This window comes from Capronia coronata (genome assembly GCF_000585585.1).
Source record: "Capronia coronata CBS 617.96 chromosome Unknown acBCG-supercont1.8, whole genome shotgun sequence".
Taxonomy (NCBI): Eukaryota; Fungi; Ascomycota; class Eurotiomycetes; order Chaetothyriales; family Herpotrichiellaceae; genus Capronia; species Capronia coronata.
The window spans coordinates 1,088,914-1,101,490 of NW_006912900.1; the positions used below are offsets into that span (position 1 = coordinate 1,088,914).

The 12,577-nt window shown below is 54.6% G+C and overlaps 6 protein-coding genes across 6 annotated transcripts; 4 read left to right on the forward strand and 2 right to left on the reverse strand.

The window, feature by feature from the left end:
• Positions 1-409: 409 nt before the first annotated feature.
• A1O1_08640 (alkanesulfonate monooxygenase) lies at positions 410-2,007 on the forward strand (the record flags this gene model as incomplete). Its single annotated transcript, XM_007729499.1, has 2 exons — positions 410-665; positions 785-2,007. The coding sequence occupies 2 exons, from the start codon at positions 410-412 to the stop codon at positions 2,005-2,007; spliced, it is 1,479 nt and encodes a 492-aa protein (XP_007727689.1).
• Positions 2,008-2,999: 992 nt separating this feature from the next.
• A1O1_08641 (replication factor C subunit 4) lies at positions 3,000-4,247 on the forward strand (the record flags this gene model as incomplete). Its single annotated transcript, XM_007729500.1, has 4 exons — positions 3,000-3,091; positions 3,146-3,466; positions 3,529-3,951; positions 4,025-4,247. The coding sequence occupies 4 exons, from the start codon at positions 3,000-3,002 to the stop codon at positions 4,245-4,247; spliced, it is 1,059 nt and encodes a 352-aa protein (XP_007727690.1).
• A 2,059-nt stretch (positions 4,248-6,306) lies between these two features.
• On the forward strand, positions 6,307-7,960 carry A1O1_08642 (uncharacterized protein; the record flags this gene model as incomplete). The annotated part of the gene is made up of 2 exons (XM_007729501.1): positions 6,307-7,346; positions 7,420-7,960. The coding sequence occupies 2 exons, from the start codon at positions 6,307-6,309 to the stop codon at positions 7,958-7,960; spliced, it is 1,581 nt and encodes a 526-aa protein (XP_007727691.1).
• Positions 7,961-8,259: 299 nt separating this feature from the next.
• Positions 8,260-8,727, reverse strand: A1O1_08643 (amidase; the record flags this gene model as incomplete). Its single annotated transcript, XM_007729502.1, has 1 exon — positions 8,260-8,727. The coding sequence occupies one exon, from the start codon at positions 8,725-8,727 to the stop codon at positions 8,260-8,262; it is 468 nt and encodes a 155-aa protein (XP_007727692.1).
• Positions 8,728-9,957: 1,230 nt separating this feature from the next.
• On the forward strand, positions 9,958-11,241 carry A1O1_08644 (uncharacterized protein; the record flags this gene model as incomplete). Its single annotated transcript, XM_007729503.1, has 5 exons — positions 9,958-10,098; positions 10,157-10,213; positions 10,281-10,498; positions 10,576-10,868; positions 10,928-11,241. 5 exons carry the CDS (start codon positions 9,958-9,960, stop codon positions 11,239-11,241), a joined length of 1,023 nt encoding a protein of 340 aa, XP_007727693.1.
• Positions 11,242-11,484: 243 nt separating this feature from the next.
• On the reverse strand, positions 11,485-12,480 carry A1O1_08645 (uncharacterized protein; the record flags this gene model as incomplete). Its single annotated transcript, XM_007729504.1, has 2 exons — positions 11,485-11,669; positions 11,778-12,480. 2 exons carry the CDS (start codon positions 12,478-12,480, stop codon positions 11,485-11,487), a joined length of 888 nt encoding a protein of 295 aa, XP_007727694.1.
• Positions 12,481-12,577: the final 97 nt, after the last annotated feature.

A 12,577-nucleotide genomic window follows, 5' to 3' on the forward strand; every position in this document is an offset into this window, starting at 1 on the left:
ATAGGGTGCAACAACTTACTAAATTGTGGACTACTACTCGCACTGTGCATTCATGACTCGAACGAACTGTAACCCCATGTGGAAGATGTTTTCAGATCTGCTGCAGTCCAAGAGCGAACAGCATCGCTATACGCCGTAGCGCAGGGCCCGCAGTGAGATGGGCAGACAATGAGGAGAGGCATAGCGATGCTGGGCTCATTGCGTGCTCTTCGATCCAATGGCGTGATAGACGCGATCCACGAGTAGGGCGACAGACATGCTGAGCGTAACAACTTCGGACAGTATCCTGAGCGGTCATTACCTCTCTCACATCTGCTACTAGTATAGCTTGTGAATCCCTCGAATCCAGAGCGGGTAGTAGTTGTCCTATACATCGGTGGTGATAGCTGATTTCCTCTACCTCCTCAAAATGGGGTCCTTGTCGTCCGAAGCCGCCAAGACCGCTGGCTTGGCGGGAAACCGGCCGCCGAAGGAGAAGAAGCAGCTCATACTAAATGCCTTTGCCATGAACACGCCCGGTCATTTGTCTCCAGGGCTGTGGCGGCATCCTCGAAACCAGACAAACAACTACAAGAAGCTCGAGTTCTGGACAGACCTTGCACAGCTGTTGGACAGGGCGGGCTTCCACGCTCTGTTCCTGGCCGACGTCCTCGGTTGCTACGATGGTAGGTCCTGCAGCCTTGTCTGGGCCACCCGAGACATGGGATTTTTGGTTGCTCACGGCTCCCCCTTCCCATATTCCATGGGCCCCTTGTCGATGTCGTTGCTCACAGAATATCACTAGTCTACAAAGGACCGGCCAATACAGGCCCGGCACTGCACGCGGGTGCTCAGTTCCCGGTCAATGATCCGTTGTACTTGGTTCCTGCAATGGCCGCCGTGACCAAAAACATCACCTTCGGCGTTACAGCAAGTACCACTTATGAGCAGCCATACTCGCTGGCCAGGCGGTTCTCCACGGTTGACCATCTCAGCAATGGTCGGGTGGCGTGGAACATTGTCACTTCCTACCTGGACAGCGCCGCTCGCAATTTCGGCCTTAGTAAGCAGGTCGAGCACGACAGTCGCTATGACTTGGCCGAGGAGTACATGGAAGTGCTGTACAAGCTTTGGGAGGGCAGCTGGCGTGACGACGCCGTGGTCGAGGACAGAGAGACCGGTACCTATGCTGTGCCCGAACGCGTTCGACAGATCAACCATCAAGGCAAGCACTTCAACGTACCGGGGCCTCATATCTGTGAACCCTCTCCGCAGCGCACCCCGTTTTTGTTCCAGGCCGGTACCTCCAAATCAGGCCGACAGTTTGGTGCAAAACATGCAGAAGTGATCTTTGCAGCGGCACAGCTACCCGAGAAGTTACGTCCTTCTGTCGACGCCATTCGACAACTAGCAAAGGAGGCAGGCCGCGACCCTTACCATGTCAAAATCATCGCGGGTATAAGTGTCATCATCGCCGAGACCGACGAGGCAGCCAGAGCGAAGCACGAGGAGTATCTCTCGTACGGGGACAGAGAGGGTGCTCTAGCGCTCTTCGGCGGCTGGACCGGCATCGATCTCTCAACCTATTCGGATGACGAGGACTTCCGGTTTGTCAATATGCCGGTGATGCAATCCATCGTCAATGGCTGGGCGGATACAGTGCCGGGAAGTGAGAATCTCAAATGGAACAAGGCCCGTATCGCGGACTATCTTTTGTTGGGTGGCATGCACCCGAAGATTGTGGGCTCGCCTACCACAGTTGCCGACGAGCTGGAACGCTGGGTGGAGATCGCCGACGTGGATGGATTCAATCTATCTCACATCACAAACCCAGGGTCGTTTGAGGATATGATCGAGTTCCTATTGCCAGAGCTGAGGAAACGAGGCATCTTCCGCCAAGGGGTAGACAAAGAGGGCGCCACGGCACGAGAACAGTTCTTCGGCACATCACGACTCCTGAGTGATCATCCGGGCAGCAAGTATCGGTGGGAAAAGGAGGATGAGATTCCGAAATACCAGCAGAATTGACGAGAATGGCGCTAGTGAACATGTATATTTGTCGGGCGTCCAGCGAAATAATGCATAGAGCAAAACATAGAGCAATGAGTTTGGTCGGATCAGAAGTAGGGGGCTTGTATGTGTCAAAATTGGCACAGGGAATAGCGATGTGTTCCTGTGCTACCTTAGATCGTTGTAAACGAGGGACATACCCGATGAAACCGCTTCCGCATCTTCAGTCTCGTCTCGGTTTGAGACGCCGCGCTCTTCATCTCGGCCGTCAAACACCACCAGGCATTGCCTAGCATTCGCAGTCAATAACGGGCGACACGTGGGTCGGTGCGGCGTATGCATTGGCCGACAGAGCATCATGTCCAGCGTAGAAGAAACTCTCACGCATCTGGGGCCGGCAAATAGTCCTGCTCCATCACAGGTGCCTCCAGTATTCTTACTGCGAGCCCTTTTGAGTGTCGCTGGTGAGCGACGGGAATGTATTTGTTTCGACCATTCCATAGAGGAGAAGGCGTCATAGGTGTTTCTCTCAATCACTTGGATTGGTACACATCTCTGTCTCTTTCTTCAGCAGGAAGCCAAGGCCCAATACTGGTATGCATTGCCTGAACATTGCAATTTGCCCTCGGCGCGTCAGAGTCTGTGATCGGTCTCACGGCTGCAGCTGGAAGTCCTTCTGGACAAGAAACAGCTTCATGAAAGCCAGAGCTACTCCACTGACACTCAGTTCTATGTGACTCTCACTGTCCATGGCATTGTCTCGCTGTGACAGGATGGATGGTTGTAGAGTAGGTACTGTATAGCTGTAGTGCTGGCAAAAATAGTAGGCTGTTCAAGTTCCTCGCTGTGCCAAGAAATCACTTTACGCGTGAAGATTAGTACGTGTTACTAGTGGCAGTGACGCGCCTGTGCCTGCGCTTCTCTGGTCAACATGAACTCGAACCCCGACACACCAACAGATTTCACAGCGTTGAATTCACCCCAAACAATCCATCATAAGCATCGTTTCAATGTCAGGACAACCGGAGTCTTCATCGGCGGGAGGCCGCAAAGCTCTTAACGCAAATACAAATGGCGCAGCACCCGAATATGAATTGCCCTGGTAATTCTTGAATTGGTATACTTGGGCAAGACCAAACAGGCTGATGCATGACAGGGTGGAAAAGTACCGGCCAGTCTACCTGGACGACGTTGTGGGTAACACGGAAACGATTGAACGACTCAAGATCATTGCAAAAGATGGGAATATGCCGCATGTCATTATCTCAGGAATGCCCGGAATTGGCAAGACAACCTCAGTACTTTGTCTAGCGAGGACTCTTCTGGGCGACGCATATAAAGAAGCTGTTTTGGAGCTGAACGCCAGTGATGAAAGAGGTATAGATGTTGTCCGGAATCGTATCAAAGGCTTCGCGCAAAAGAAGGTGACGCTGCCGCCGGGGCGGCACAAATTGGTGATCCTAGACGAAGCAGACAGGTACAGCCAACGAAATGCTAACGTGAGAGGTGTACGCAAGACTAACAAGGGACTTTCTTCAGCATGACCTCTGGCGCCCAACAGGCTTTGAGGAGGACGATGGAGATATACTCGAACACGACTCGCTTCGCTTTCGCTTGCAACCAGTCCAACAAAATCATCGAGCCGCTTCAGTCCAGATGTGCAATCCTTCGATATTCGCGGCTGACGGACGCGCAAGTGGTGCAACGACTGCTGCAGATCACCGAGGCGGAAAAGATCGAATATTCCGAGGATGGCCTGGCGGCTTTGGTGTTCAGTGCCGAGGGAGACATGAGACAGGCCATCAACAACTTGCAAAGTACCTGGGCAGGCTTCGGATTTGTCAGTGGGGACAACGTCTTTCGCGTGGTGGACAGCCCGCACCCAGTCAAAGTTCAAGCAATGATCAAGGCATGCTGGGAGGGCAAGATTGACAGTGCAATCGATACGTTGAAGGAGTTGTGGTAAGTCGGACACATTGCTTGTGACATGAACATGGGACGCGTCAGACACTGACATGTTGGGCCTTTGTACAAGGGATCTGGGTTATTCGTCACACGACATCATAAGCACCATGTTCCGGGTGACCAAGACGATTCCGACGCTTTCGGAACACTCGAAACTTGAATTCATCAAGGAAATCGGCTTCACCCATATGCGCATTCTCGAGGGAGTACAATCGTTCCTGCAACTGAGCGGCTGTCTGGCGAAACTGTGCAAGATCAACATGAAACCTGAATTATTCGACGCTCCGGTATGAAAAGCCTGGAAGAATGGGCTTTTGTCGGCCGAGCACGATCGAACTTTACAGAGCAGATGTTGCGAAACGCAGCACCGTGAGCTTGAGGGTTGCCAAGATCGAAGCGCCTGAGGCTACAAAGGCTGGCAGAGGCTAATGAGGCTAGGGCCTCCTAGGCGCACCGAGGTTTATAGCCCCGGACGAAGCCTGAGGAGTGGATGTGCGGGCGGGCATCCACGCCAACCCTAGCACTCAGGTCGCCCCGAACTTGAACTGGGGAGTGGGTGCTCAGCAGCGCCGACCGACCGACCGACCGACCGACCTACCGACCGACCTGAGGCCACTATCATCCACAATAATGGACAACCATCTCTAACGGCTGGTTTGGCAGTATCAGTGATCCACTCCCGAAGAGTAGGGCTGTCAATATCAAAGTCGCTGGTGCCTTGAAGTTGCTTGCTACGGGCACACGAGCTGAGGACAGGAATGAGAAGTCAACACCAGATCCGGACAAAGAGCCTGCACCGGCTGATGGTGACAGGAGGCCTGGCCAGAAAGGCAGGATTGCATCAGGTTGTGTAACGCAGACCTGTTAGGGTGAGCCGGGAAGAACAGGTCTGGCCCCAACAGCCAATCTTCTCAAATAGTAGAGCAGGAGCAAGAACTTCAATTCTACCGTCCAGCCTTGTTCTCGGCCATAGGATGCGCAGGATGTAGTTTTTACTTAGGATTAATACCTGCGACAACCTGGTAGGATATCTAGGTAGGTAACAGACCTTGCACCACGCCGGCCTGAGGCTGAAGGGAACCCAGGGTTCCCCAGGGTTCCCCAGGTTCCTCAAATAGCTACAAATCAAGGGAACCCTACCTTAGGCCTCGAGCCTGGGAGTGCTCTCGACTGGGCGACGTTTAGCCAGTCGGACAGCCTGATGAACCAATTAAGCCCCAAACCTAGGGCTCAGGCCAACCAGAACAGGCTAGGGGGCCTTGCCGCTCCCAAGTCCGGCCCCGAATGAGATCATGGGCAACCCGCATGACGGCTGCAAAGATTCCGCATATTGTCTGTCACCACCGTGACTTTCAATGGTACTTTCCAAACCCTTTGATAGCGACAACTCACGAGCAGACCAGACAGCTTCAAAATTCCCCAGCTTAGCAATGGTTTGGAGAAGCGCTATGCAGCTCATCCACCGGTGTATAACTGTTTGATATCTGCCATCTCACTGATGTTCGACCCCTTGACGACCCGTGAGGACACTGTCCCTACTGGAGTCCACCACCTCGCCTAAGAAGGGATCCGGTAGACGCTTCCGTGCTGGACCTACGTGGGGCGGAACCACAAGCATACAGGCAGGTGCCGACCCCCAGATCTTCATGGTTTCATCTGCTGACTCCATTTCAAGGGCACAATACCACGGATATTGCTGAGCCTCCACAGAACCCATTGGTCTAGCCACTCTATACGGAAGGATGGTAAAATTTGGAAGACGGACAAAGAGGGTATCGACTGCCACTGCCAGCTTCAAGCACGCTCATGATGCCCAGGACCGGGTCCTGAACCTGAACAAAGAGGAGAAAGAGTCCAAAGCAAAGTACGAGCAACTACGACGCCGACGAAGACCAGGGAGATGAGCATTCGGTGCGAGATGAAAGGACCAAACCGAACAGTGCACTGGCTACTATACTTCGGAGGAGATATTACCTATGGGGGCCACAGCTCCGGCGACAGCCTCGCCGATCGGAGCAAAATCTTCCGGACGTTCAATAGTTGCCCGCGGTCAATTGAATGGCTGTGCGATGCCCGTGGGTAATACGCCAACACTTACTCACTACCCTGAAGCTTCAACGCGTGACAAGACCCAGAGAGCCTTGTTTGTGAGTGCAGCGACAAGCTTGCCCATGAATCATGTTTGAGCATTGCGAACTCAGCCATGTTTTGTCAGTCCTTTCTCCGAAGAGCACATTGAAGCAACCTCGGCTGGTCCAACCTTCATCGGGGCACTTCGGACTCGAGCAGCAACCGAGTATCAGGTACTTAATTCGGCATGGATCTCAGCTCTGTACATTACGGACAGCGGCGATGGAATCTGCGATTAAGCAACCGTGTGCCGACATACAGCTCAAGCAGGAGACGGCTGTGGTGGTGGCAGCGGACAATGTCAAACTGGCGCCATTGCCGTCGCGTCGTCAAGGTGTCGAAGGAGGGGAAGAAGGAGAACGAACCATCGACGATGATGTGACGGCTGCCCAACAAGAATACACTGTCTTCACCAAAGGCCAGAAGACTTTGATCCTCTTCTTGGCCACGTGGGCTGGTCTTCTATCTCCTCTGACGGCGAACATCTATTTCCCGGCCCTCACGACCCTGGCGACGGACCTGGGAGTCTCGCAGACTCGAATCAATCTCACCGTCACCTCCTACATGATTTTCCAGGGCCTATCGCCTACCATCTTCGGTGGATTGGGCGATACGGCCGGTCGGCGACCGGCATACATTCTGGCATTTACCATATACCTCGGAGCCAACATTGGCCTCGCCCTTCAGGACAGCTACGCGGCCCTGTTGGTGCTCCGATGCCTTCAAAGCGCGGGTTGCAGCGGTGCGATCGCGTTGGGCAATGGAGTCGTGGCCGACATCTCGGTCAGTTCGGAACGGGGCATTTACATGGGCGTCTTTCAATCTGGGGCCATGATCGGACCTTCATTAGGTCCCCTCATTGGAGGCCTGGTGATTGGCCTGTCAGGTTGGAGGACCTTGTTTTGGTTTCTGGTCGTGTTTGGTGGTGTCTTCATGATCACCTTCCTGGCCTTCTTTCCTGAAACCAGTCGCAATGTGGTTGGGAATGGATCGCTCGCACCGACGGGATGGCATAAGCCCCTGATCAGCCACTCCTTCAACGCACCCAGGACAACAGCAGCCACAGCAGGATCGTTGAAACCCAGCTTTCGTTGGCCGAATCCCCTGCACACATTCGCCATGTTAGGAGAAAAGGAGACCGGCGTGATCCTGGCCTACAATGCCATCATTTACACGGCTTTTTACGATGTGGCCGCCAGCACACCGACGCTCTTTACCAGGATTTATGGCTACAGCGCGCTCCAGGTCGGACTTTGCTACCTGTAAGTTTTCTTTTCGTTTGACCTTGCATCTCTGCCAGTGGTATGCTATGCTGATTTGAAACTCCCAATTCAGCCCTTATGGAGTAGGATGTGCCATTGGTTGTATAGCTGGTGGCAGAGTAATGGATTGGAACTTCCTCCGAATAGGCAGAAAGCCCGAGACGGCCTGGGATGGCTCCAAGGGAGCGGACCTGGGACGATTCCCCATTGAACGGGCGAGAATTCAGGTGATCTGGCCGATCCTATACATCGGGATCGCGGCCATCTGCTGCTACGGCTGGACCCTGGAATGGAACGCAAGCGTCGCCGCTCCTCTGGTCCTGCAATTCATCATCGGCCTGTGCGTCACCGGATCATTCAACGTTCTGGGAACCTTGCTCGTCGACCTGCATCCCACAGACCCCTCGGCGGCCACGGCTGCGAATAATCTCGTCCGGTGCCTGCTGGGCGCCGCGGGGACGGGCATCATTGACATCATGATCAGCGGCATGGGCAGCGGATGGTGCTTTACGTGCATTGCTCTGATCTGTCTGGTCACCAGTCCCATGTTGTGGCTGGTGACCAGATGGGGACCCGGCTGGAGAGACGAGGGTCGTCGGAAGAAGAGTGGCTAGTGGAAACAGGGGAAGAAAATATACATAGAGGACAAGGGGGAACGAAAGAAGACATGTCACAGCACTTGACATTCGGCACAAGCATCAGCATCAGCATCAGCGTCAGCGATTGGTGTTCAAAGGACATTTACATGGGATCGGGTTTGGCCAAACGTTAGTATCAGCGAGGCGCATCAAAGCGCATGACATTGACCACAGCATTTGTTGGTCGTACCAAAGCAACATCTGATCTTTACTTTTCCATGTCTCTTGTTTTGATGGTCACGATACGGACGTGGTGGAGGTAAAGTCTCTAGAGTTTATTTCCAATCAAACGCCCTCTGCCAGGCATGCCCTACCCTCAGCACTTTGTCGTCATGCCACAGGGCACCCACGATCTGCATGCCCACGGGCAACATGACGCTGTTATCTTCCTCGGCCGGAGCCTTGCCGATAGGGATCGACATTGCCGGATGACCGGTGGCATTGAATTGGACCGTGTTGGCCCTCAGGCCGACGGTCGGCGCGATCTGTTCCATGGACAAGCCCGTCCTAGTCCCATGCCTCCTGGCCACGAAGTTGAGCGACGTGGTGGGGAGGATCAAGACGTCAACGTCGTAGTCCCGTAGCACGGCCTCGTACTCGTCCGAGAGTCTCCGGATCAAATTGATCGTCTTCGGGTAGATGTCAGGTAAGTGATGCAGCAGATACTGACCGTTCAAGATGGTGTTCTGCGTCGTCGGAAAGCAGCGGTCGAACTTGGCCTGATCCCAGGAGAGCTTGGTCATGGCCAGGCCGCTGAGGCCAACCCCTCGGCGACCACTGCATGACTGAAGCCCACCAGCGACAGGCAGCCCGAGAAGCGTTACTGCGCCGTCCAGATGGCATTGCTCTTCGGGTGGGAAGGCACCGACACCTGCTCGACGCACGCCGCTCCCAGCTCCGCGAACCTGATAGTTCCCTATATGGTGCCCCGAGACGTTCCGGTCTTACCACGGAGCAGACTGCCGCGACCGTGCTGCCACTGGTCTTTGAGGGAGAAGGTATATGACCATGCATAGCCCAGCACATTGTCCTCAACACCACAATGTCTGACATTGGTACGAGGGTACCTCTCGTAGTCGACCACCGGTTGATAGTCCGGCAACTCGTGCACGATCTAGATGCACTCGTAGAAGGCCTGATGCATCTTGGTGATGTCGGCCTCTTGGGCTGGCGAGGTTTGGAACCCTAGTTTGCCAAATGTGTTTCAACATCGGTGCTGGTGACCGGGTTGGACCTGGAAGACGGTCAACGGCTCAGTTACCAGTGATTTGATGCCTGGGCTGGGACGGGGACAGGGACAGGGATCTTACTCGGACACTGCGGTGAAAAACACCGACATGTTGGAGGGTTGAGTCTGAGAGAACTGGCCAGGCTGAGTCCTGACCTTCTGCAAGTGCAAGGGATGTTGTTGATCGAGGACGGTCTGTGTTTTTCTCATCTGAGGTCGGCATCATGCTGCCTCTCCTGTGCCTCCAGCAGCCCTGGAAGACTGACTGACTGACTGACTGACTGTGTTCGACCGTCTATCTTCCCTGGGAAGACCCCCAGCTCGGACCACTCGTGCTGGCAGATCCAATCTGTCGTACCGGTACGTTCACTTTTGTCCGCGGGCACAGGCACGGGCACGGGCACGGGCAGCTCCAAGGACAACCAACTGACAACTCCGAACGTCGACCGGACCCACGGGAAGTTCCACCGATAGCAGCAAGGTTCCCACCGAACCCTGGGTGAACACTTGCAGAGCTACCTACTACACCCGTTACGAACTGAAGAAGCAAGCCTTGAGGGCCCCGGGGCCATCGGCCATCGTGTGCTCTCTGTGGCATGCCAGGCTCGGGATGAGATGGATTCGCCATCTCTTGTTAGGCGAGTCGCTATATACTTGCCCTCCCAACATGCTGCTCTAGATCACATCCCATCAACGCATTCTTCTTTTCCTCTACTAAGGAGACCTCATCTATTTCTGTGGCGAGATGTCCGGGACAAAGACATTCACGTGGAACAACCACGACGACTTCCCTCGCGACTTCAAAGGCTACGGGCCGAAATCCTTTGACCCGCAATGGCCCAACGGTGCAAAGGTTGCCATATCGTTTGTGATCAACTACGAAGAGGTCGGTGGCCGCATGATTGCTCTGCTCTTGCTGCTATTCGGCTGACGAGTCTACACAGGGCGCTGAAAGGTCGGTACTGCTGGGAGATGAAACGTCCGAGAATTCTCTCTGGGAGGTGAGTGACTGGTCGGGGGGCAACACAACACGCCTTCTCAAATGAGGAGTGGTTGACATGGTCCCAGGGCGTCGGCAAGCCTCCGCACACGGGTGAACGGGCGGTCAACATCGAGTCCGAGTATGAGTACGGCTCCCGCGTCGGTGTCTGGCGTCTGTTCCGCCTCTTCAACAAGTACGGCATGAAATACACCCTGTATGCGGTCGGCCGGGCAATCGAAGAAAACCCCGAAGTGGCCCTATCGTCGGTTGCAAATGGTCATGACGTGGCGTCTCATGCGTACCGGTAAGTTCAAGCGGTGATCCCGGGCCTGAATATGATTCCTCCATGACATGGGCTGGGAAATTGACGAGCACCCGCAGATGGATCGATTACCACAACGTCTCGCGCGAGGATGAAAAGGCGTACATCAAGAAAGGGATCGAGACCATCCGTGATATTTGCGGAAAACCACCCTCGGGATGGTACTACGGTCGCCTGTCCCCACGGTCCCGGGCCCTGATCTGGGATGTGTACAAGGAGATGGGAATCCCTCTGCTCTGGGAGTCGGACTCGTACGCGGACGATGTCCCGTACTGGGTCGACGTCCCCGCCGAGGCCGACAGTCCCAATCCCGAGGGAATGCTCATGATCCCGTATTCGTACGATTGCAACGGTTGGTCTCTCTCCGTGATATTGGATCACCAATAGATTCTGACCTCTTTTTGTCTGCAGACTACAAGTTCACCACCCCGACCGGGTTCAGTGGGCCTAGCGACTTCTACGAACATGTCAAGAATGCGTTTGACGTGCTGTACGACGAGGCCAGCCAGGGGCTCGGTGGCAAGATGATGACCGTCGGGCTTCATTGTCGCTGTATCGGCAAGCCCGGTCGCATGGGTGCCTTGATCAAGTTCGTCGAATATGTGGCTGCAAAGGAGGGCGTCTGGGTGGCCACCCGAACGCAGATCGCCGAGCATTTCCGTGCGAAGTTTCCCTACCAGAAGGGACAACTGGCAGTGCCTGCTGCTCAGGAGAGGCAGCGTTGACGATTCAAGTCCAAAGTGCAGATAGATAGAAGGAAGAGCAACATGCTCACCGGAACTGAATGTGTCAAAATAAATAAGGTATTCAATGCCGGATTTTGTCACAACAAGGCTATAGCGGTTGCAATCCATATTCTGACAGAACGATGCTAGAGCTTCAAAGACATACTGTCCTCTCAATTGACTTCTATGTGCTCGAACCGCGTATATAATATACTTCCTCCTGGGCTGGAAACAACCCAACCCCTACAAGTTGTTGAGATCCATGTTGGGAAATCCCTCCAGAGTAAAAACGAGCTTGTCCTTGGACAGGATTTCCTCTCTCCTCGCCTTCAATTCATCCACGTCCCAATTGGCCCAGACTGTCCTGCCAGCGAGGAAGTCGGCTTCTGGACTAGCTGCCCAGACGGCGAAGTGCCCTGCCAACGGTTCTAGATGATGGTCAGTACTCAGTACTTTATTTCATTCTGACATGCGCCCATTGAGAGGGAAAGACGGGGCAAGAAGGGGTGGACACTGAATGGGCCAAGCAAACATACCGTCGTCAAATGGGCCTCCATCGTTCCCGGATCTCCTCCTCATGACGCTATCGTAGACGCCGGGATGGATGCTCATCACTCTCAGCTTTGGCATTTCGTGGTGCAGGGTCTCGAGGACGCGGGTAAAGGCCGCCTTGGAAGCATTGTACGAGGAGAAGCCCATCATGCTCCCACCGTGGCCGCACACGGACGTCAGGTTCAACAAAACACCCTCGCCGCTGGGGGGCAGTGCCTGGATGAAAGCCCGGGTCAACAAGTAGCTCCCATTGACGTTGATCTGGAAGCTCAGCCACCAGTCGTCTATGTCGCCCTCGAACACCCGAGCCTTGTCGGCTAGATGAGCGGCGCTGTTGACCAGCACGTCCACGGGCCCGATCGTGCTCTTGATGCTGGAAAACATCTTTTGGAGGTCGGATGGCCGGGTCATGTCGGCCTCGAAGACGTGGATTTTCGAGGGACTGTCCGGCGCAGCCTCCTCGATGCTCGCCTTGGCCTTGGTCAACGTCGACATGGTCCGGCAGAATATGATGATGTTCGCGGCCTGGGCTTGGGCAAAGGCCAGCGCGATCACTTTGCCCACGCCAGAGCCACCGCCGGAGATGAGGACGGTCTTTCCCCGGGCTGACAATCTCTCGTCGGTTGGGTCGATCGCCGGATACGGCCCCGTGTGGAAAACGGAAGTGAATGAGGTAAACTTGGGCATGGTGGCAGCTCGTCTCAAGGTTTGTTTGATGGTTCAGTTCTATTCAGTTCAGGTCTCATCAAGGTCAAGATTCAAATCGTTGCTCCCCGGTGGTCTC